This window comes from Lates calcarifer, linkage group LG21, assembly GCF_001640805.2.
Source record: "Lates calcarifer isolate ASB-BC8 linkage group LG21, TLL_Latcal_v3, whole genome shotgun sequence".
In the NCBI taxonomy this organism is placed as follows: Eukaryota; Metazoa; Chordata; class Actinopteri; family Centropomidae; genus Lates; species Lates calcarifer.
Window position 1 is genome coordinate 28,351,789 of NC_066853.1, and position 23,641 is coordinate 28,375,429.

The window sequence follows — 23,641 nt, forward strand, 5'->3', positions numbered from 1 at the left end:
ATGGCTCCTGATATACACGCTTAGTGCTCACGAATTAAGTAAAAGGTGGGAAGCAGTTGTATTTTGTGTATTTCATTAACATTATCATTTCATTATTAGCTATAGCCACTACTTTGTTAACAGAAGGCCAATGTGGCTATTGGCTAATTGCTAATGGTTAAACAGCTAATGTTAATATGTGTGCCGGGCAGGTTAACATTTATAATAATAATTTATATAATAACATTTTACATACATTTATATAATAATACTTAAGTGCTGTTGAAACAGGGGCTTTACTGAAACTTCACATAAATGCACTGTTGGTACCGATACTAATTTTTTGTATCGTATCGTATTTTAGTATCTCAAAATCAAATTATTTTTGACAACCCTACTGACAACACTGTCAGCAGCCCAGCCAGAGAGAAACTCCATGGTGCAGTAAGATAACTCAGCAATGACAAAGATGCCAACTTTATGTCTGCAGTGTCTCTACTATATACATTTTGTGGCAATGGCCCACCGTGGGAAGATTATTGCAGCAATGTGAGTGAAGTTGCAATTATGCAATTATGCAGAGGGGGATTTAACTAGCTAATATTAAGATTGATTTGTATTAACTATTGATCCTTACACTACGGTGATAAATCCCAAATCCTATAAAGTTTTTAAATCGGCCATGTCTGTCTGTCTCTGTGTGTCTGTCACTCATTCTGCTGTAATTTCCATTTCATTAAACCCATCCCTGTCTGTATCAACTTGGTTTTTCATTTATCATACTCATTGCTGCTGAACTTGTTTAATGTTTGCTTAGTTATGACACCTGCCTCTATAAACACATCTCGGTGGATGAATGATTAAATATAGTATGGTAGTAATTCTGACTAATATTCGCCAAAGTCATAATTGAGCTAATTTCCTACAGTGGAACAGAGCAACTGTCTACTTGAGCATTTAGTCTACACTCCCCTCTCCTTAGCAATTCTTCATTACTCAAAAGGAAGGAGTTGTGGGGGATGAGGGGGGCATCATGGCCAGGAGAGCAATGGCGCCACAGCCAGTCTCAAACAATGACATCATCTCTGCAGGACTGGCAGACAATGAAGGCTGGCTGCACTCTCACCAGGCACTGAATATAGTTTGTACATGTAAGTTAGCCCATGCTGTTAATGACCATTTGTCTTGGTATATTGGTGCTAAAAAAACAGAGATAGTAAACAAAGACAGATAGAAAGTAGAAGAGTAAAAGTAAGTAGTAAAGCAGAAAACAAATACTATATTTACAAGGAACAAAAATATACTCATGATGTAAATGTTAAGTGTAGAGTGCAAATGTGTGAGGGTGGCAGTGATTGTCCACAGAGATGTGTGTGTGTGTGCAGTGGTGACAGTCTGTTTGGGGACTTAGATCTTGTTGAGGAGCCCAGTTGCAGATGGGAAGAAACTGTTCTTGTGGCGTGAGGTCTTGGTTTTGATGGGCCACAACCTCCTGCCAGAAGGGAGTGTCTTGAAAAGTTTGTGACCAGGGTGGGAGGGATCGGCCATGATCTTTCCGCCTCAGGGTCCTGGAGGTGTACAGGTCCTGGAGAGAAGGCAGGTAACAGCTGATCACCCTCTCAGCAGACCGGATGACACGCTCCAATCTGCCTTTGTCCTTGGTAGTGGCAGCAGTGTACCAGGTGGTGATGGAGGAGGTAAGAATGGACTCAATGATGGAGGTGTAGAAGTGCACCATCACTGTCCTTGGCAAGTTGAACTTCTTGAACTGCTACAGGAAGTACATCGTCTGCTGGGCCTTCTTCCCTCATTCTGGGTGAAGACAGTCCCCAGGAAGCAGAAGTACCATAGTTCTGACTGGGGAGTCACACAGGATGATAGGGGAGGGTGAAGCTGTGTTATTCCTGAAGTCTACAACTATCGCCAGTCTTCACAGCATTGAGCTTCAGGTTGTTTTCATTGCACCACATAACCAGCTGATCAATCTCCCTCCTGTAGGCGGACTCATCCCCGCCAGAGATGAGCCCAACAAGGGTGGTGTCGTCAGTTAACTTCAGGAGTTTGACAGATTGGTGACTGGAGGTACAGCTGTTGGTGTACAGGGAGAAGAGAAGAGAAGAGGGGAGAGAACACAGCCTTGAGGGGAACCGGTGCTGACAGTCCGAGAGCCAGAGATGTGTTTTCCCAACTTCACATGCTGCCTCCTGTCCAAAGTCTGTGGTTCACTTGCAGATGGAGTCAGGCACACTCAGCTGGGAGAGTTTGTAAATGGTAAATGGACTGTACTGATATAGCGCTTTTCTAGTCTTTTCGACCACTCAAAGTGCTTCACACTACAGATCACATTCACCCCATTCACATTCAACATTCATACAGCACTTGGTCTATACAAACAGTGCTTTCTAGCACACTTCCTAGCACAGACACACACATTCGCACACCATCAGAGGCAATTTGGGGTTCAGTATCTTGCCCAAGGATACTTCGGCATGCAGACTGGAGGAGCCAGGAATCAAACCACCGACCTTCTGATTGGTGGACAACTGCTCTACCTCCTGAGCCACAGCCGCCCCTTGTCCTGTAGCAGAGCTGGAATGAAATGAAGGCAGAGCTTAAGTCCACAAACAGTATCCTGGCATAAGTTCCTTGGGAGTCCAGGTCCTGCAGCATGAAGTGGAGGGCCATGTTGACTGCATCGTCTACAAACCTGTTGGCTCTGTTGGCAAACTGCAGGGGGTCCAGGAATGGGTCGACGATGGCTTTGAGGTGGGATAGCACAAGGCGCTCAAATGACTTCATTACCACAGAGGTCGAGGGGTCTGTAGTCATTGTCCTGTAATCCTTGGTTTTTTAGGGACAGGGATGATGGTGGAGGCCTTGAAGCAGGCTGGCACATGGCATGTCTCCAGTAGGGTGTTGAAGATGTCCATGAACACTGAAGCCAGCTGATCAGCGCAGTGCTTCAGGGTGGATGGAGAGACTGAGTCTGGCCCAGCTGCTTCTCCAGGATGAAGAGAGTCGTCCTTGTGGTGGGGGAGGAGGGGGCCTCTGTGTGCAGCTTTGGAGAGGCCCTGAGCCCTGCTGTGCTGAGGGAGTATGAGAGGCTGGTGTGGTGGGGCTGGTATGTGGTGTTACATGGCATCAAAGTGGCAGTAGAAATCATTCAGGCTGTGGGCCAGGCATAGGTCGTTCGTGGAGTGGGGAACTTTAGGCTTACAGTTAGTGATCTGCCTGAGCCCTCTCCAGACAGAAGCAGAGTCACCTGCTGAGAACTGGTGTTGTAGTTTCTCAGAGTACAGGCATTTGGCTTCTTTCACCGCCTTGCTGAACCTGTACTTTGACTCCCTCAACCTGTCTCTGTCCCCACTCCTAAACGCTTCCTCTTTCTCCAGCCTTAGCTATCTGAGTTTGGCTGTGAACCAGGGTTTGTCGTTGTTGTAACTCACTCTGGTGTGTGTTGGTATACAGCAGTCCTCACAGAAGCTGATGTATGAGGTCACAGCCTCTCATCCACTCATCCAGACTGTTGGTGGCAGACCTGAATACATCCCAGTCTGTGCAGTCCAAGCATGCCTGGAGATCCTCCACAGCCACACCGGTCCACTTCTTTGATGTTCTCATAACAGGTTTAGAGAGCTTTAATTTCTGCCTGTATGCAGGGATCAGGTGGACCATAACGTGGTCAGAGTGGCCCAGTGCAGCGCAAGGGACGGTGTGATAAGCATTGCTTATTGTGGTGTAACAGTAATCCAGAATGTTCTCCTCTCTCGTCGGGCATTTAATAAACTGTCTATATTTGGGGAGTTCATGGGTGAGGCTGCCTTTGTTAAAGTCACTAAGGACAATATCTAAGGAGTCCAGGTTTGTCCGCTCCACACATAGAATCTGGTCAACAAACATGCGCTGCGCCTCCTGCACTTTGGCCTGCAGTGGGATGTAAACACCAACCGGTATGAATGAAACAAACTCACGATTGAGCCACTGTCCTCTGCACTATGTGACAGCAGATTATTTTTTTCAGATATTTAGCAGAAATTCTTTTCAGATTAGCCTTTACTGATTGTGCAGCTACTGTCAAGATGTTTCAAGCACATCTTTTTTGGTTTTTCTGACCTGTTTTCTAACTCAACAGAGGCAAGAACTACACTGGAGTTGGTGGTTGGTGTTAATTTTCCAGTGTAAAATGTTTTGAGTTGATGGGTCTTGGTTTGGGTGTTTTTTGAACACTTGCAGTGTTGGGGGCGTTGGGGGCGGTGCTGTTGCTCCTGACTGACTGTTACTTACACTTCCGGTTTTAACACGCTCTCTCTCTCTGAACTCATGGTGACAGTGGAGGCTGACTGCGTGGGAAGGCAGATCGTTAGGCATACAAATATGATGATATTTTGGCCTGTATTTCAAATGTTCACAGTCAGCGTCTGTCTATCTTTAGTTCACTTGATGTAACAAGTTCTCGACCCATATCCCCTGTTCTTCCACGCCGCTCAGTGTGTGCCGAGGGGTGAAACAGGAGCAGAACCGCGACCATTAACAACAGTGAAATGCACACAACAGTTGTTTTTGAAATTGTTTTCCTTTGGTTTCTTGGCAGGTGCGGAGGGAACTAAGTTAAGACAGATCAAGTTTTTCATCTTAACAGTGGTTTAACGAACACTTTAAGCAAATGCCTCTGAGTCAGAGGCTACAAAAGAGGTATTTGAGAGCAGTTTACAAAAAAGGAAGACTGAATTATACTCAGAACTTTTCTTCTTTATCCGAGTAAATGTTTAGAGAACGCCTTGCTTAGGAAACCTGGAGACAAGGATGTTCTTGAAGAGTGCGAGTCAGGAAAGTCGCTGAAGCACCACACCCAGAGACAACTGCTTGTCAACATACTGGCTAGCAACATGACTGAGATGCATTGGTAAGTTAAGCCATTTCAGAAAAAAACATTTATATGAAGAAGGAATGGAAAGAATTTTCAAAATGCATGGCATCTGTGCAGTCATGTTGAGGCATTTTGATTTTATGTTTTTGTGCTGTCTATGTTCTAAAAGAGGATTCCTTCCCATAAGCAGAAGTATGCCCTGGGCATCATTACGCTCTTTCCTGCACTGCAGGATCCTTTTTCTTCAAAAGGCTATGTAAGTTTTAATAAAGGATTACTTCTAGAAAACACATCAGTTTTACTTACTTAAGTTTTGGGGTTTTAGTTTACATGATTGAATGCACCAAAGTTACTTAGTGTGTGTGTGTGTGTGTGTGTGTGTGTGTGTAAAGATTTGATTGATGTTGTTATACAGTCATTCATTCACAATGCCTTAACTGCACTTTCTGTGAGATCAATAAGTGATAGACCTTTGTCATAATATTTTTTGAAAATGACAGGAACACTTGTATGATGGGAAAAAGGCACAGGATATTTAGCATGGCACCTCAGACCATGTCTGGGAATAAATATCAGCAGCCAGTCAAGTCAGCCACAGTGCCTCAAGCACAAGGACCAAACTGCTGAAGATCAGCAGCCACAATACCTCAGCAGCTTGATGGAGATGCCTGCAGGGAGGCAGGGCTCACCAGTCAAAAGACTGGTGAGCCCTGCACTTCTTTTGTTTAAACTACAGCCTTAAAATCCAGTCTTTAATTTGGAAGATGTTAACAGTGCACTGACCATTGGCTTGATGCATTTGCAGGTGTGTATGATCAACAGCCTAATCAAGACTTCCTGCTGTTGTTTGGTGCTGAAACAGCCTCCAAGATGCTTGAGAAGTGGGACACTGTGTTCAAGCCCAAGGTTATCGAAGAGGCCAAACTCCTAACTTAGTCAACCAAGCTCTGTTGACTTCTGAAAGCTGCTGAGAAACTCACAGAGAACAATGACACCAGTAAGCTACATGACATGCTAGGTTTATTTGGAATTCAAATAGCTAGCTATTTACTTTGTTCACCTCAAGCAGATAGTAATGACTTGTTTTCCCCCCTGAGAGACTGGGACAGTGACATGGCTTCACTGTTGCTCCTTCTCCATCTCTCCATCCACCCAGCTGGATGGAAGAAATAAGTCCTAGTGATGCAGTGGACAAAATGGTGCACTTTCACAAGGTATATACATCTCATCTATTAAAATCCCACAAGCCAGTTTTTCAATTATATTGATTCGGTTAGAACTGACTTGCAAAGGCATTTTCTTCCTCCAGAGATATAAGATTGAAAAAGAAAGAAGGACAAATTCGAACATCTTAATATTGCTAACTTCACATCAATACCTCAGCAGCCAAGACTTCTCAGGGACACACATAGACACACACAGTTTGCAATGGCCTGTGAAGCAACTCAACTTTTCTGGTGTCCTACAGACCCAAGTATGCAGTGAGCAGTAAAAAGCTAGCTGCTCAGATTGATACATGCACTTCACCTTCCAAGATAAGTAGGGGGAGACATACTCCCTGTAAAGCATGCATTCTCACAACATAAGAGCAGTTGACTGGTCAGTCTGGAGGATGAATTTCACTTGCACGGAGCAGCAAATACCACTGTATAGGTAAGAATCTGAACTATCACCCTAAGGTGTTCATGTTTATATTTTGCAGAGAAAAGAGGGTAAAACAGCCATACATTCCTGCTGTTGGCCAAACCAAGGACAGCACTGATACTTTCTACATCATCATGCACAAACAGTTCATCCCCTGCTAAGCCCACCAGCTCATTGGGTGCTTTTGATGAACTGTTTAAATCCCACTACATGTTCAACCTGTCTTATGATGAGTCCCTGGTTCAGCTCTACACTTTCATGCAGACAACAGTTTATAACATCAATGTTACAACAACAGATGAGTCTCCAAGAGTTCATGAGTTACAGGCAAAACTGTTCAACCAGGTTTAAAAAATGTTTAAGTGTTTTATTTTTGCCGAGCCGTACATGTAGCTTGCCAGTTCTTGATAACCCATTTAAGACGGTGTCACCTTTGACTTACAGGGTGGTTGTATAAGTATAATGTATTATACTTGTTCACTGTTAACTCTTGTGGGTTGACACAGTCCTTTTCTGTACTGCCCAACTAAGGCAGATAAAGCTGGCCTTCGCTAGCTATCCTCATCCAGCTAAGGTGAAAACAGTTGAGCGAGAAACTCCCTGCTATGAGCGCACATCTGCAGTTTTTGGTTGTCAGTCTTTTTCAGTGCTGCCCAACAAAGCTAAAGTAGCTAATCAAGGTCATCTACTTTCACCTTAGCTGGGCAGCACAGAAAAGGACTGTGCTGTCTTACGGGGATCTTGTCCTATCCTTCAATAGTTGACTTCTGGGGCAAAATAAAAATTATTTAACGCATGACCAAACAGACAGTTTTTAATCCCATAACTGATTTCTCATTTTCTCTGTGTTAATATAAAACAAAATTTAGAAATACTAGATGTTCTAGGTTTTCAGATTTCATTGTTCCAAAACAAAAATCGGAAAATGGCTAGTTTTTTGTTTCCGGTTACTTATTACAAAACGAAAAAGGGGAAAAGGCTCATCATTTGTTTTCCAATTTCCCACTCCAAAACGAAAATCGATTGGCCCAGACCAAGCCAGCACACAGACCAATGCCAAGGCTGCTGTATTACACGTCAGCCTGATTCTGTGCCGGCATGCCGTCTAAAATGGTGTGGTCCAGTGTAAACAAACAAAGGTGACGTTTTTTGTATATTGTCTCCAACTTTGGTATTAAAATTGCAGTGAAGGTTTGACACTGACCTTTCTAAATATCACTTCAATCTACCATAAAGATAACATTTAATTAGATTTTCTGTCCATAAAGCATATATTATCATTATTTTTATATCAACAAGTACCACAGAACTATTTGTATTGTACAAGAGGTTGCTGGTAGGTTGCAGAAATAATTATGTAATTTTGCAGTTCTCCCCTGTTCTACAGTCCTTTTTAGCATCTTTCATCTAAGCGTTCTGGTTTTACACACTGTATTCTTACTGTTTTGTTCAGTCTCACAGCTCATCAGTGTAATACTTGTTCATACTAAAAACCATGTCAGTGCAAAATCCGGTATTGTATTCAGTTACAATATTTCACAGCAAACTTTTAGAAATATATCATTTATCAGTACATGGCATCTACAGAATGGTTTAGATATGAATAGTGCTACACACCAAACCCTAGCCTATCACCCTGATCTCCATACCTATACCTTGCTGACTGACCTGAACAGAATTCCTTAGACTGTACTGACCCAGTCTGTTTACACTTTACAAATGACTGAAACAAAAAGACTTTACACAAGCAAATACCAAGACATTAAGTACTTGAAACAGGTTCAAAAATATAACAGATTTGAGGATTTGCAGTTAAAATTTTTTTGTTTTTTTGAGATTACTGCAAAGTCTCTGTGTGGCTTCTCACTGTTAATTTACACTCCAGAATAGTGCAAGCACATGATGATTAAGAGGGGTAATTTCAACATCAGGAAACTAGAAATAGCAGTGACACAGCAACAATAACAACAACAGCTGGTGAAAGAACAGCAGATATAAGGATTTAAAGTCGTTTGACTTTTCATTAGGATATTCCACTCCTGTTACAAGCTCAAAAGATGAGCATAAAAACCAGTCTTATATTTCCTAATGGCAGAAATATAGCTAGTGAACAAAAAAACTAATTAATTCAACACAGCCAAGCATGTTATATTTTAAGCCAGCAATATACAGGAAGTTTTCAATCAACTACACAATGGTACATGATATAACAGTTATGCAATATCTTCTACCATGGCAGTCACCATGACAGGGGTACTGTCATCACCCTCTCACCTTTCAGCCCATCACATACCCACTGTCTCGGTTATGCTAGCAAACTCAACAACTGCCAGCCAGTTAGCTCCTGGCATCTCTGGCACAAATGCTGCTTTCCCAGCAGACCACAACACAGTGGGTGGCACACAGACTGGTAGAAGATCTCTGGTATCTTGCTAGTCCAATATGGCTCTGTTATTGTGAATATAAGAATGATTAAGTGCCATTTAAATACAGTGGCTTCAGATAGTATTCACCAACTGTCATTGGTCCTGGTCTTGTGAATGAGTTTACTGATCCTACTGGCATCTTTGGCACAGATGCTGCTGGGTAGGGCAGGGGATGTTTTGGTGTCTGTGAGGACTGGTCCTGTGTAGGAAGACGCAGCTGGGCATCCAGTTCTGATCCTACTGAAAATCACAAACTCATTGTGTGTGCACGGTAATGCAGCACTTAGCTTCAGTATGGCAACAACTTTATTGGTTTTTGCCTTTGTTTAGTTTGTGAAACTTTGAGCTCAGAAGTCACTTCGAGTAAAAGGCATATGACAGCCCACTTGAAGTTTGCCAAATGGCATTTATAGCACTCTGACAGGATTCAAAAAGATTCTCCTCTCTGATGAGACAAAAATGTAACTCTTTGGGCAGAACTCCCAGCACTATCTCTGGCAAACACCTGCTCATCACCTGATTAATATGGTAAATGGACTTGTACTTATATAGTGCTTTCCTAGTAATATCAAGCACTCAAGGCATTCACATTCACCCATTCACACACACATTCATACAGTGCTTGCTCTATGCACAAAGCACTCTAACATATTCACACACTGATGATACACACATCGGGGGCAACGTGGGGTTCAGTATCTTGCCCAAGGATACTTTGGCATGGACTAGAGAAGCTGGGGATCGAACCTCTGACCTTCCCATTAGCGGGTGACCAGCTCTACCTGAGCCACAGCCACCCCATATGATAATAATATCATCCCAACATGGTAGTGGCAACATTATGCCATAGGGGTCCCCCTCAGTGGCATGGTCAAGGGGACTGGTCAGAATTTAGGGAAGGATGAATGCAGCTAAACACAGAGAGATCCTTTAAAAAAAACCTACTCCAGAGTGCATGTGACCTGAGACTGAGGTGATGATTCACCTTTCAGCACAATAACAAATAGCTGAAACATCACTGAAGTGGCTTTTGGATAAGTCTCTGACTGTCTTTGAGTAGCCCAGCCACAGCCGAGACTCAAATCCTGCAGAGACCTGGAGACAGCAGATCACAGATGCTTGACATGATCTGCTGGGAAGAATGGGATAAACTTTATTTGTTTTATAAATTACAACACAATAAAGTGTGCAAAAAGTGAACAGATCTGAATACGTCCTAAAGGCACTCTAATAATAAGTTTGGGTTTAATAAGCTCTTAAATAATTTCACAAATGATTGTTTCATTTATATATTTACCACTTGTTTAAGTTAAAACACTAACTCTTAACGCGGTCATTACGTTATGAAGCACTTTGTTCCTGTCCAACAAAAACATTTATCTCCAAAATGTGAACTTTTTATGAATGAAAAAGCAACCAACTATTTGAAGCTTTGTGCCAGATAATTCAGTAGGTTGTACCCATGGCTTACCAGAGATATTGCAACTCTATAGGGTCCATACGTGGGAAATTGGTATCGTAACACGAACATTTCAATTTAATTTCAGAGCGACATATTCTTGCACCATAGTCTGCATACAGCAGACGGAGGAAAACAGCTGCTTCAAACCATTTGTTCATAGAATTAACACCACTCTTCCCTCCGTGTTCTCTTCTACTGAGTGCCACTATAGTTTATGCGAAACTATATTGCTTGATTTTCTTGTTCATACACATACAAAAACATCTTGAATCATAAAACCTAAAACGTTTACAGAATCTTAGAGGTTTTCTGATAACTTCGGCATATATTTAATCTACGTAGCTGCGTAGTAGTAACTCTTACTTGATGTGTCTACTTGAGGAACTACGACAGACAGGTTGCCATTAACCAGCTTTAAGGGAAACCAAGTATGAGAGTTGGCATTCATTTGAATACACGTTTAAAGAACTGTACCTCATAAATCGTCGGTTCAGTCCATAGAGCACGTTTCTTTGAGGTTTGACGCGGCTATTTTCGCCCTTTTCTCTCAATACAACAGAGACCATATTCAGAGGTACTTCAGCATAAGGTGCAAGAAATGATGTAACTTAGAAAACAACAGTGGGGCTTGCGTAATTTTCTTCAAGACATCCTTGCCAGCGAAGGCTAGTCTGAGGTGAAGGACAATGTTCCGTCTTAAGTGAACAGTATCACCGGTGTGCACTACATTACCTGCCCGTACACCTTCGGCGCGGCCGATTCACCAGTGCTCCTGCGGCTTCGATGCTGCGGATTGGTACCGGAGTCCGACCCGCCGTCAGAGGTACTACGATCGGCCAGACGCAGCGCTGGAGCCGCGGCGCCTCCTCCATCTCCGTGTGGGAAATCCTCATTTGCATCTACAATGTAAAATCCTCTGTTTTGAGGCAGCATGTAACGCTGCTCCGGATGAAGACGAAGAGTCGACGAATTTATTCCAGCAACCCAAAGGACTAATAAATACAACGAACACCAAAGAGAGATCTGCATCCTTCCTGCTTGTGATATCGCCATGTTTGTGTACGTTTAGCTTTGGATTAGGTAAGACCGAAGAGCCCCCTCTACAGGCAGTGATGTCCCTGATGTTGCATTCACAAGCCACGGGGATATCGGCAAGGAGTACCCTTCCCACTACTCAATATGCAAAGGCAGATTTTTAATTTAATTTCATTATATATTTTTGACAGTGTTTGTTTGAGACAAAGGTACATGTGAAATACTCACAGACAAAATGAAATAACATGAATTTATAAAAAAAAATTTTAAAAAACACGTGGTAAAACAGCAACAACAACCGTCACACAACCACAAAAAAACACTGTATAAAATCTATAAAGCCTCGCATTTAGAAATATGGCCGTCATATGTATCACCAGCCCTAACAGAAATTAATCAGTAGGAATGAACGAGACATACAGATATTAGAAATAGATAAGGCAATAAATCCGTAATTGGCTGTAATTGGCTTTATTGTGTACAGACTGGGAAATTAACTAACTCAGATGTGATATCTATTCAATTCATGTAGCCTACACATAATTAGAGGCAAGCAAGAGCATTGTCCTCAATAACAACAATAACATTAATATTACTCAAATATCATGCTTCCTATCTGAAAATAGAGGTATTTTAAATCTTGTTCCTATTTCTGTTTCTTGGGGAAGAAAATTATGTGTTTGCCTATTCCAGCAAATTAAATATCTGAATCCAAAAAAAACTGTCATACTGATTTGCATTGCCCACAATTGCATATATACCGAGATGTTAATGGGATATTTAAGTCAGTATGAACACCAAGGCAAATCTCTGACAGTGGTGAAATCAGTGTTATATTGCCCTCTAAGTCCCAGTCTAAGTCTAGGGTCCTTGAAGGCAAGTGAAGAAGTCGTAGTTTTTAAAGCTACAAGGGCAACTGCAGTGCCCCCTATCCGAGTCCTGCCAGGAACCTCTGTTGCTTCTCTCTCTCTATCATTCCCTGTCATTTCCTATTCAGTGTCAATAGAGGGCCGAAATGCCTCTAATATACTTTAAAATTCAAAGCTACAACCACAAGGTAGTTAGCTTAGCTTAGCATATTTACATATTAGCCACCAGGAGTGACCCCTTGGTGTTTTGTCGTCAGCGTAAGGTTACCAGGTAGCTTGTGGATAAGTCACTGTTCCTGGCTAATAAATAGTCTAACATGTAACTCTCTGTAAATCCACGACTGGCTCCTATAACCAGCACTGGTAACCCCACTGTAATGACTCATGTTTTTGGGGTCCAAGGAGCAAAGCTGCAAAAAATCTCATGTTTTTTTTTTTTTTTTGTTTTGTTTTGTTTGTTTGTTTGTTTTTTGTTTGTTTGTTTGATGTTTTTTGTTTTTCCAGTTCTTCTTATTCGTCTTCTCAAGGGGTCCAAGCAGTAAAGCCACTAGAGCCCTGTTGTTTTGGCTCCCATTATTCTTTCTTTCTTATTTTTCTCTGCTTAGAATGGTCATCTATTTTGCCTGGAAATTAGTCAAATAAATATATGTCATATTTTGATGATAATTTTAATTAATAATGGGCGGCACAGTGTAAAGTGGTTAGCCCTGTCACCTCACAGCAAGCATGTTCCGGGTTCTAATCCCAGTTTTCCCAGGGCTTTTCTGTGTGGAGTTTCTCTGCGTGGGTTTCCCCAGGGTACTCTGCCTTCCTCCCATCACACGGTGATGTCCATGATATGTATGATGATCGTTGTTATGGACGTTAAATGAGTGTGTTTTGTTATATTAAGCATCAGAATTTTTCAATTCTTATTCTTTTTTAAATATAAATATTTTCCCTCTTGCATAACGGCTAAATTTACGAAAAGCCTTGAATGCTTCATGTGACAGACACGCGACCGTTTTTTAGACTTTACTTTTAAATCGACGATCACGTCTTGTGTACATACTAGCAATGAATTAACGAACCGTTGACGGTTTTGTCTACTAACCAATGATAAATTTAACTCTCCGACACGGACCCTGCATGTCTTGTAAGTAGGTGTTAGCTAACGTTATCCGTAACCGTTAAAAATCATATGTTACTCCTAATTTATAGCAGGCAGTTTGGTGGTTACTGTACTTGCTAACTTTATTTTGCTAATTTAATTTTCGTAGTTTGTGTTAGATTTTTTTGTTTGCCAGGTAGTCCAAGCCGAACAATAAATAGTCTACTGTGTAATGCTGAATTGACGAGCTGCATGGGGAAAATTTTGTTTTGATAACTTTGATTCTTATAATACTATCTGTAATATTAATCTATTCAAGACATCTAGCTTTGATTAAGATAGTCAAGCAGGTTTTCCTTCTCTAAAAGACAGTAACATCATCATGCAGATTTCACCAGTGTGAGTTCTTTAACTATTTAGCCAAAAGGCATTATGAAACGTAGCTAGGTCACAGTCAGTCATAGGCCTATGCAGCCTACATTATCAGAAACAACAACAACGACTGGAAGGAAAAAGCAGCACAAAAAACAACTATGTTTATTTCTGACCAACAGTTGTGCCTTTTTGCCTCCTAACCTCACTGTGAAAAGTAAGATTACAAAATAGAGAGAGACATCTTAATTCAGTGACCCACATGATTTAAAGTGATGCTGCTCTAAAGTATTGATAATTAGAAATATTAATAATTCATAATTAAAGTAAAGTTTGATATTTGCAGTAACATTACTTCACAATGAAGGAAGCAACACCAGTGGCAGGAAAAGTGATTCCACCGGCATTAAACAAGAGGGCAGTGAGCAACAACAAAGGCCCTGTACAGACAACATCCCTTGGGGTAAGAATAGCTGCTGGTAGGTACATAAGTATACTAAAAAGTTTAAGAGAAAAATATTTTAAGACTCTTTAATTCAGTTTTTATGTCTTCATACATCCAAGTGCTGCAAGAAGACAATGGCCAATGCAATGGAACAGTGGACAGTGGAATGAGATCATCTCAAGTCGATGAGAAAATACAGACGGGATCTAAAAGCAAATGATTTGCTGAGTGTGTTTCAGAGTTTTTTAGATTTTTTTTTTTTTTTCAAGTAAAAAGAGAATCAAAATAAAACAGAAACAATAAATGGTCAAAGTAGCATTTATGATGGTGTAATGGTGTAGTATTTCTACTGCTTTCATATCTATATCTATATATATATAGATAGATAGATAGATAGATATACTGTATATATATAGATATAGATATATATATCAAAGCAGAATTAATATTTTATTTTAATATCTTTTCCTCATTGCAATAGATGGACTGTACACCTGCATATCAAGACAAATCTCCACCAAACAAGAAAAAACCTCCCTCTGCACCATGCACTTCAGACTTAGCAGACGTATTTGAGGCTACAACTGCAGGTATATACAGTTTTATTCTGCCAGTTGAACACATTATTGTTGTATTAGAGAGTTACATTTCAGCCTACAGAGAAATATACTGTTGGGCTTTGCTCTTGCATGCATATATATTTATGTATTTTACAACTAAACAAATGAAGGAACAAGCACCATACAGTACTGTGCAAAAGTTTTAGGCACTAAAGGTAAAGTGAGGATGCTGTCGAAATAATCCCATGATGAATTTTTATTCAGTTAACCTCATGTGAAGTGCAGCATGTTGGAGAGGTTGCCTCAGTTCCTCTGTGGATTCAGGCTGTCTCAGTGTCTCTGTCTCTTCCTGTAATCTCAGACTGACTCCATGATGTTGAGATCAGGACTCTGTGGGGGTCAGACCATCTACTGCAGGACTCCTTGTTCTTCCTGTCTCTGAGGGTAGTTCTTTATGATGCTGACTGTGTGTTTGGACTCACTGTCCTGCTGCAGAATTAATCTGGGACTGAACAGACACCTCCCTGATGGTACTGATGAAAGATAAGAGTAAAAACATCTGAAGTGCCTAAAACTTCTGCACAGTACTGTATAATGAAATCAAATGAAACAGCAATTCATCTGATTGTCAAGCTGAAGATTTTCAGCATTTCTCCTTATGATTTGCTTTCTGTTACAGGTGCACGTAAAGACGTCAACATGCTGCTTTCAAAATTTGCCAAAGTGTTAAAGTAGGTCATATTTGAAGAGCTACATTTCAGTTCCTTTAATTAAATACTTGATTGATCTACTCTTGATTATCCATTATGCTTAAAATGCTTTCTATTTCAAATTCTATACAGTAGATAAAAGTTTTAGCACATCTGGTTGAACAAAGAAAGATGTGTTGACTACATTCAGGGTCTCAAAAGTTGAATTTTAATGACTTCACCAATCTCCTGAGTTTTCACCTGCCACCACAAACAAATTACATTTCTCATTTGTCTAACTAATAACCACAGTCTTGTAAAGGTCAGCTGCACTCAGGGATTAATGCTAATAAAGTATGCAAAATGTTTGCAGGTGAGCAAACTGTGAGCATATGAGCATGCAATTCTGCACGTAGTTTGGCCTCTGAATTTTACTGCTAATAGATTAATTTCCTCCCTTGTTACTCAAACCACCCACTAGCTCAGTAATAATAATCCTTAGCTTTGTCACAACAAGTTGTGAACACCTGTACTTCAAAACTGCTTCTTTTAGAGTGCTACTGTTGATCACACCATTTTAATTGATTAAGCACTTGCTTGGGTTTTAGCTATTATAATTTCATTGTTACACAAATTCATTGTCAGTGTTTATGGTTTGTTTCAGTGAGAGAGCTGCAGCAGATACTGCACAGATGAAAGAGCTGGAGGGCATTTTGACAGAAGCTCAAAACCTTGAGTCATACCTAAAGGAGAAGAAAAACCATCTGAGACAAACATTAGCTCTAATTTCTGATAAACTAAAGGGTTGAACATGGACTGTTAACCACATAGTGATGCATGTAAAAAACAGCCCTTTTTGTTGTAGAATAGTTTTCTTATGTGAATAGCTTTGTGTACTGTGCATGTGTCCTCTGCAGTTGATATTTTGTCCTGTTAACTAATTTAAGTGTTATTACTCCTTCATAAAATGCCATGCTTCATACAGTGTGGAATTACTTTGACTATAAAATAAATGTATTTGAGTTTATTGAGTTGAGTTTGATAGGATTTTATTTATTCTTTCTCTAACTCACTAAATTCTATTATCTTAAAAATAATACTAAAAGCTCAGTATTCACCAGTGTATGTATCACAATATTAAAATTTTGAATGCCTATCAAGTAGCCAGCCAGCAGATGGTGCAACTGCCACAGCCTCATAAGTGGAAATAAACAAATACATAGGACATGTCAGCTCAGAATATTGTGGACGTGGTGTTTATTTTGTAAATATTTTACATGTTATCAGTGGTTACCATATATTCCAATTTGTTGTTGTTTGTGATATATAAACATTATTACAAGGAGGGGATGAATGCACGTACAATGATAGGAGATGGAGATTTTTATTAAGCGGATATTAACAGTGTTTAAATGTACACTTTCTCTAAGACATACATTAAGTCAACATAGCTTACTCTAATATGTTTACTTACCAGTTTCTGGTCCTTATAAAATAGTCCAAAAAAGAAGAAGAAGAAAAAAAATCTGTTTTTTAAACATTTTTATTGCAGTTACTGTGCATATATGCAATAGTGGGAATGCACATGAAAAACTCTGCAACCGTCTTTCTGTTTATGTTACTTTCTGTTTTGCTCCAGCTACACCCCATTTCAGCCACCCAGATTCCTCATCTTAAACTGTATATGTGCATGAATTGAAACCTTCATAACAATGGCTTAAATTGTTATAAGCATAGAAAAAATAACTTATTTACAACAAATTTCCAGTATTTCTAACACAATGCAACATCAATATAATTGCTATGAATAAACTCTTTTTGTTGTTGTTAATATTTCAAGCATCAAAACATCAAAGACAATATTTACATTGTATAACATCTGCTGTGACTTCTGTCTATTCACATGAGGTCAGAGGTGTGTTCATCATTTATTTCCTCCTCACAAGTCTACACTGTGGCATTGAATGTCCCGTGGAAACCATAGGGGATGTTGACAGGTACCACAGCCCGGCCCACCTCTTCAAATGTCTTGGCATCTAAAACCAGAAGGAATGTGCTCTTGTCCTTGAAAAAATAAAGACAAAGGCAAAGAATTACTTAGTGTTTAAGATTTCCAGAGTTCCAGAAATCAGCAGTGGAGATTTTAAATTCCACACACTTGATATATTTAATCACTAAAATGGATATGCACTCCTTGGTTTTGATGTGATATAGTTACCCCAAATCTCCCTATTCTCTCCCACCTCACCACTGTTTTAAAAACAACAGTGTATGATTGTATTAAGTTATCAGTAAGCAAGAATATAGCGAGGGTCTGGGGAGAGTTCGACCCTCTCACAAAACATGAAGTGTGTCTTTAAAGCAAACTAAGGTATTGTGACCATGAATTTCCTTTGCCTGAGGTACAGTCAAACAATCTGCTCATTCAAAATCTTACTGACCTTATTTGGAGTGATGACCACAGACAAGATGACACCATCGTCCTCCTTTGTTGCATCAGGAGAGGGTACGAAGACTGGCTCAGAGGGATATAGACCAGGTTCCTCCCACACCTGTGAGAGAGTAGTGACTCGTGAGTCTTCTAGTTTGGCTGTTATGTTACTTTTCCCTTACACCCTTCAGATTCTGTAACAGCTGGAAACATCTGAGGGTCCCACCTTCATGTTTTTCCCATGGAGGTCCATCTTGATCAGTGTGTCTCCCACAAGGTGTCTGAAGCCGCAGCCATAGAAGTAGCGGTAGGGGTGGGTGTTGTACTTTCCATAGTTGATCTGAGGGAACTCCAGACCACCATATTGGTGAAGATCCTCCCCATGGAGGTCCTCATGGGTACAAAACACCTGTACAGAGAAAAAGTGTAAAATGTGTTGTTATATTTCTTAAGATTTTAGGCTTGGTTGACTTGACTGTGGTAAGAGAGGTGTAATAATACAGCAAACATTTGTTGATACTTTTAGATTACAGTTATGACTCACTTAATGCAGTGACAAACAATGTATTTCCTTTGGCTGCATCATAAAAGAAAACCATCCCATGTTTCATTGGTGAAATGCCTTTAATGTGAAGCAGCAGGATTTTCTTCTTGTATTAGCAGTAAATACAGCTCTGACACGGTGTAGAGAGAGCAAACATTAGCATAACAGTGAGGCTACTCTCAGCTAAGGCAAAACTTTGGTGGATTACATGCATGAGTTGTTCCCTGTGAAACCTATTTTTTGATATCAAGGTTTATAACTTGTATATGTGATAAAATTGAATGAAACCATCAAAAAAAGAAATCACTAAAATGACACCAAAGGGTTAAGAAGAAATGGTTTTGCTATTTATGGGTATCAAACATAATACAGCTCTAATTTAAAAACATAAAGTTTATAGTTTAGAAATCATATAGCTATTTCAAAATGAATTGGAGCAAGATAACAGCAAACAGTAAGTCAACAAAAAAATCAAATTAGTGTAAAATTGTATATGCAATTTGCAGCATAACTACAACATTTCATACTCATTAAGGGCATGAAATGTGAGTGCAAATGTGTGTGTCTGTTTTAGAAAGCACTGTTTGTATAGAACAAGTGCTGTGTGAATGGGGTGAATGTGATCTGTAGTGTGAAGTGCTTTGAGTGGTTGAAAAGCGCTATTCAAGTACAGTCCATTCCAAAGTCTTAAGTTATCTAATATTCTCTTGTGCCATCAATAGGGGTTGGTATCTTTTTCATTTTTTATGGTTTCCTGCTTTCCTGTTGATAACATATATAATATTGGCAGCCTACCTTGTTCTTGGCAATTCTTATAGACGTGGCTGTGCTGTCAGGCAGGTTCAAGTTCTTGCCATAGGGTGTGTCATGGTCAATACTGAGAGGCAGCACGAAACGCCATGGGAACACTCTACACAAAGTGTTATACACCTAGTAAAGAAATATGAATCTTTCAGTAAACCAACAAATATTCAGCTGAACTGAGAGCAAATTATGCACTCCACTTAAATTACAATTAGAAGTCATGGAAGTATGGAAGGTACAGCTTGTCAGATAGTGACATTACTTAACCTGTTTACCTCATCAAGAGCTTCTCCAGACTTGCGCAGATTCTGGATGTTGTAATTAGCAATTGCCTGTCCATCATCTGAAGCACACATATCCATGATCAAGAAACCATCCTTCTCATATGCGTTGATCTGGTGGAAGGTTGACAGGGGCTTGGCAAGATACTTGATGGGGCTCACCTGAAACACAAGAATGAATATGGGAAAAAAGCCCACATTTTTATATATACATTACAAACCTAGTGAACAGACTGCATTTTAGTGGGCTCAAGGTCCAGGTTAAAGCCTTACCTTCCCTGTCTGCTTGTCAATTAAGTGGAAGATAGTGTTGAGTTTTGGGTTCCATGAAAAGCCGTCACTGATGCTTTTTCCTGTCAGCTTGCCTGTCACAATCTTTAATAGGTCCATCTTGATGGGCTGCTCAATGAATACCACGTAGTTTTCAGACATTGCTATGAAGGATTGAGAAAATTATATTAGTTTCTATTCAAAATTCTTAATGGTTGAATCAGAACCAACTTAAATCAACTGAGAGTTGAGATATCAGAATATAAAATAACTTTTCCTGTTCCAATATCAGTGCTCTTTTTCCCCAATTGAAACTCCCTGCATGGAACTCATTGAAATCATCAAAGAGCTGAAGAAACTATTTTAATGATCAAGTAATCATTTCAGCAAAAATTGTGAAATAGTGCCTTAATTTCTCAGGTCTCAGCTTCTCAAATGGGAGGATTTGATGCCTCTCTTTCTCATATGTCACAGTAAACTGAACATATTTGGCTATTGGACTTTTATTCAGCCAAAGCAAGATATGGGGAGCTGTATTAGGAACAGATTCATTTTTTTTCCTTATGTAAGTTAGCCAGGCCAAAATAAATTGACAACCAGTTGTGATGATTTTTTTTTTTTTTGAAACTTTGAATGAAATGAAATTGATGAAGAAACTGTATTTAATGTGGATTGGTTAATAAGGTTAGTAAATCTTTTCAGAGTGCAAATCTTGCTCCTATAAATGAATGTTTAGTCATTGTTGAAGGGTGAAAGCAATGAGGGCTTTGAGCATGAGACCTTTTACTCACCAAAGCTGTGATAGTAGGAGGGTTTAGTCTTGTCAACTGCAGGAATAGAGCACAGCACTGTGGCTCCCTCCAGAGTTTCCTCTGCTGTTTTCTTGGTTGGAGGCACTCGGATGATGTTGTAGTATGCTCCTGTCAGCACAGATATGATTAGTTTCTTGCTAAAGGTCATGAGAAACGTGGGGAATAGTATTGTCGTTCTGCACCCTTGTCTGTTACTGTACAGGTTCCCATGATGCTATGTGAACAAACTGAGTTGATGTTTATAAAATACCTTTAGTCGTATAGGAATTCCCCATGTTGTATGTTGTTCCATCAGGCTCAGAGTGAGGGTGTGCGGTGGCTCCATTCACAGCAATGAATTTGCTCCAGTCCACCTAAAAGGAACAAAAAAAGCACCAGGTCAATAAAACAAACTGCTGCGCACAAGTGTGCCTGTGTAGAATTATCAACTACAAAATCATGTTGTACAACGACATTCAACATCATATCACCTTTTTGATTGTCTCTAGTGTCTCTGGATCGACCTTGTGCATGACATTAGTTTCTGTGCTGACATAATAATCACCTTTGTAGGTCACAAAGCTCACATTGGCATTATCTGTGGGCTCTGGAGAGGAGAAGTTGCCAAGTTAATAGCACAGCCCAACCACAACAATAATTCACAGTTCAATTATATTCTTCTTCATATGCCTTTAGGTATGTGGAAGTAAACTGTAAATTATATTAGGCAGGTCGTATTCACAATATATCTATGGGGATATATATGCTTTAAAAGATTTGTGTTGATGCTCTACGATAAGAAACTCACTTGGTAGTTCAAATCTTGACAGGAAGCGCTGGAAGACATTTTTGCAGGGGTCTGGCATGGTGACAGTCCCAAACTCAGACACTGCAATGCGATTGTGCTCCTTGTTGGCTTGGTAACTGCCACTAGACAGGAAGCGGCTTTTGTAAGTTACCTGACCATTGAATATTTTGAACTGGTGCAGGAGAGCCATACCGTCAAACCAGTGGTTGAACCTGATGAGAATGGAGGGAACAGGATAAAGGAATCATGTTTGTATTGTAGTGACTGCAGTAGATATATCAAGCCAAGTCAAGAAAGTGTAATATAGATACCCTAACATCTACATCATATCATTACAATCTGTTGACACCTCTATGACGCATTCTATTCTGAGGCCCTCGATTTGGATAAGGAAAAACCCATTACCAGGGAAAACACTGACACTTGGCACTCACTTTTGGTTTCCGATCTCAAACTTTCCAGGCCCATTTCTCAAGAAGCTCCCATTGATCCATTCTGGGATTGTGCCAACAACGCTGGTGTTGATGGGCTCAGGGGTGTCCTCCACTGAGCTCACAATCTTCTCAATGCAAGGCAGACCATGCACATCTGTGTGGTTGATGTCCTTCCTAGACTTGGATTTTTTCAGTGCTACAGAAAAAAGTAAGCATACTTTACATAAGTGTAAACCATAGTCACATTTTCTTCATACAAAACAGAAGACATTATTGTTGATCAAGAAAATATTTGATATGAAATTGTACTTTGCTGGAAGAATCAGATCTGTACCTGGAGCATTGTATTGTTGATGTGTGATGGTATCCATGACTGTAGTTTTGTCTTTTCAGTATGTAGCGGTGTCAAAGGCCTGCACACTCCTCCTGTGGTGTTGCTGTTTCTCTAAGACTGACTCTGCGCTTTATATTGTTCTACTTGCTGTCACACCCCTTGAAAACAGTCAGATAAGTAGGCAAGAAGATTGTGTAAGCCTTTACTAAACAGAAGTACTTTGTGATCACAAGATAATACAAGTGGTAACTTATTCAGAGATAATCACTTGATCTTACTGGCAAGTGGCAAAATTACTGTTGCAGCATTCATCATTCTATTCAAATAGTTCTTTATTTCACAGTCATTATTTTTTCATGCTAAAGATGCATGCAGATGAGTGGTGATGTGGAAAACAGCTGAAGTTGAATGAGTAGCTGGGAGGGAAAATGAAGCACACCATGAGCATGTTTTTGTTATTGCATATTTCTATTTCTGAATTCTAATTAAAGCATTTTGGGAAATGTTCTCGTTTTGAGTTTATGTGGAACACTAGCAAAATGAGTGCCTGATATCTGCTTGTCACACAGCAAGAAATGCATCTACTATATATCAGCCACTACGAGTTGTACTCACCATTTTATGGTTTCACTGGGATCACTGAAAGGTGGATCAGTTAACTAAGAGCACAAAGAATGTGGGGTCAATCCCATGTTCTTTGTGTTTCCTCACAAAGATTGCAGACATGTAGGTCAGGTGCAATCTTGCAGAAGGTTCCTGCAGAATCTAAATTGCTTATATATACTAGTATCAACCATGGAGTCAGGAGGTCATGGGGGGTCACTTATTATGCAGTCGGGGCCAAGTCTTGACCTGACTGGATGGTATTTGTTATTATTACATTTCATTATTTTGTCATTATAGATTCAATATGGTCATCTTGACAAGTTTGAAATCCACAGGAGTTACAGCCCGGGTCAAGTTCAGCAAATGATCTTCTTCTTTACTCAATAGGACAGAAAATCTACCAGGCTAGAAGCATGTGCATTGTTTTTACTCAAAGAGCTTTGTCAGCTCTCACTTATACTTACTGTTATCTATATCAACACAAATGAACATTGTTCAACATTTTGTGTAGTACAGATGAAAAAAGGGCAGGGGTTTGTAGAACAGTCTTTCCTCTCTTAATACTCCCCTCAGTTCACCTCTACTACAAAGATTATGAGTGTAGTATAGCCGTTTAAAATTAGGATCCAAGTACTAATCTTTCAAAGCAGCTGAGTCAGTCAACAACAAATATTACACATGTAAACTTAATAAGCTACTCAACACTACTCCTAATGCTAAGAGTCACATTCATCTACAAGGACAAACTTCAGGTTTAAAATACAACAGTTCAAACCAATGACCACTAAGTTATGGCCTTTTAAGTGGCAAGGCAAAAAAAAGAAAAAAAAAAAAGGCTAAACTATCCACCCATCAATTGTATGTACTTTACTTAATATGTACAAATAAATGACAAACGTC

At 39.9% G+C, this 23,641-nt stretch overlaps 3 protein-coding genes across 9 annotated transcripts in view; 1 reads left to right on the forward strand and 2 right to left on the reverse strand.

Annotated features, from left to right (window-relative positions):
* Positions 1-11,483, reverse strand: part of sorl1 (sortilin-related receptor, L(DLR class) A repeats containing) — a 91,517-nt gene extending 80,034 nt beyond the window's left edge. For all 4 annotated transcript variants that reach the window (XM_018700517.2, XM_018700498.2, XM_018700509.2 and 1 more), the window contains exon 1: positions 11,111-11,483. In XM_018700517.2, the coding sequence (XP_018556033.1) occupies positions 11,111-11,431 (321 nt within the window). In that variant the 5' untranslated portion in view covers positions 11,432-11,483. The remainder of the gene's footprint in view (positions 1-11,110) is intronic.
* A 1,544-nt stretch (positions 11,484-13,027) lies between these two features.
* On the forward strand, positions 13,028-16,488 carry LOC108900034 (testis-expressed protein 12). Of its 4 annotated transcripts, none has more exons than XM_018700850.2 (5): positions 13,028-13,122; positions 14,091-14,207; positions 14,671-14,779; positions 15,429-15,480; positions 16,103-16,488. In XM_018700850.2, the coding sequence occupies exons 2-5, from the start codon at positions 14,106-14,108 to the stop codon at positions 16,245-16,247; spliced, it is 408 nt and encodes a 135-aa protein (XP_018556366.1). In that variant the 5' UTR covers positions 13,028-13,122; positions 14,091-14,105; the 3' UTR covers positions 16,248-16,488. The 4 variants fall into 4 exon arrangements, with proteins under 4 accessions (XP_018556366.1, XP_018556370.1, XP_018556355.1 ...); XM_018700854.2 differs by having other exon boundaries at positions 13,051-13,106; XM_018700839.2 differs by lacking the exon at positions 13,028-13,122 and adding an exon at positions 13,211-13,417 and having other exon boundaries at positions 16,103-16,487.
* Positions 16,489-16,965: 477 nt separating this feature from the next.
* Positions 16,966-22,577, reverse strand: bco2b (beta-carotene oxygenase 2b). Its single transcript, XM_018700610.2, has 12 exons — positions 22,136-22,577; positions 21,802-21,997; positions 21,368-21,579; positions 21,051-21,166; positions 20,831-20,933; positions 20,560-20,688; positions 19,772-19,932; positions 19,493-19,660; positions 19,209-19,343; positions 18,096-18,278; positions 17,880-17,990; positions 16,966-17,502 (listed from the first exon to the last, which is right to left on the reverse strand). Exons 1-12 carry the CDS (start codon positions 22,170-22,172, stop codon positions 17,386-17,388), a joined length of 1,668 nt encoding a protein of 555 aa, XP_018556126.1. The 5' UTR covers positions 22,173-22,577; the 3' UTR covers positions 16,966-17,385.
* Positions 22,578-23,641: the final 1,064 nt, after the last annotated feature.

Coding starts and splice junctions, on each gene's coding strand:
- LOC108900034 (XM_018700850.2), top strand. CDS start 14,106: ATGAAGGAAGCAACACCAGTGGCAGGAAAAGTGATTCCACCGGCATTA. Junction 14,208..14,670: donor TACAGACAACATCCCTTGGG/GTAAGAATAGCT, acceptor TCATTGCAATAG/ATGGACTGTACACCTGCATA. Junction 15,481..16,102: donor AAATTTGCCAAAGTGTTAAA/GTAGGTCATATT, acceptor GGTTTGTTTCAG/TGAGAGAGCTGCAGCAGATA.
- bco2b (XM_018700610.2), bottom strand. CDS start 22,172: ATGGATACCATCACACATCAACAATACAATGCTCCAG. Junction 20,689..20,830: donor GAATTCCTATACGACTAAAG/GTATTTTATAAA, acceptor CTGTGCTGACAG/GAGCATACTACAACATCATC. Junction 17,991..18,095: donor TCCATGGGAAAAACATGAAG/GTGGGACCCTCA, acceptor ACTCTCTCACAG/GTGTGGGAGGAACCTGGTCT.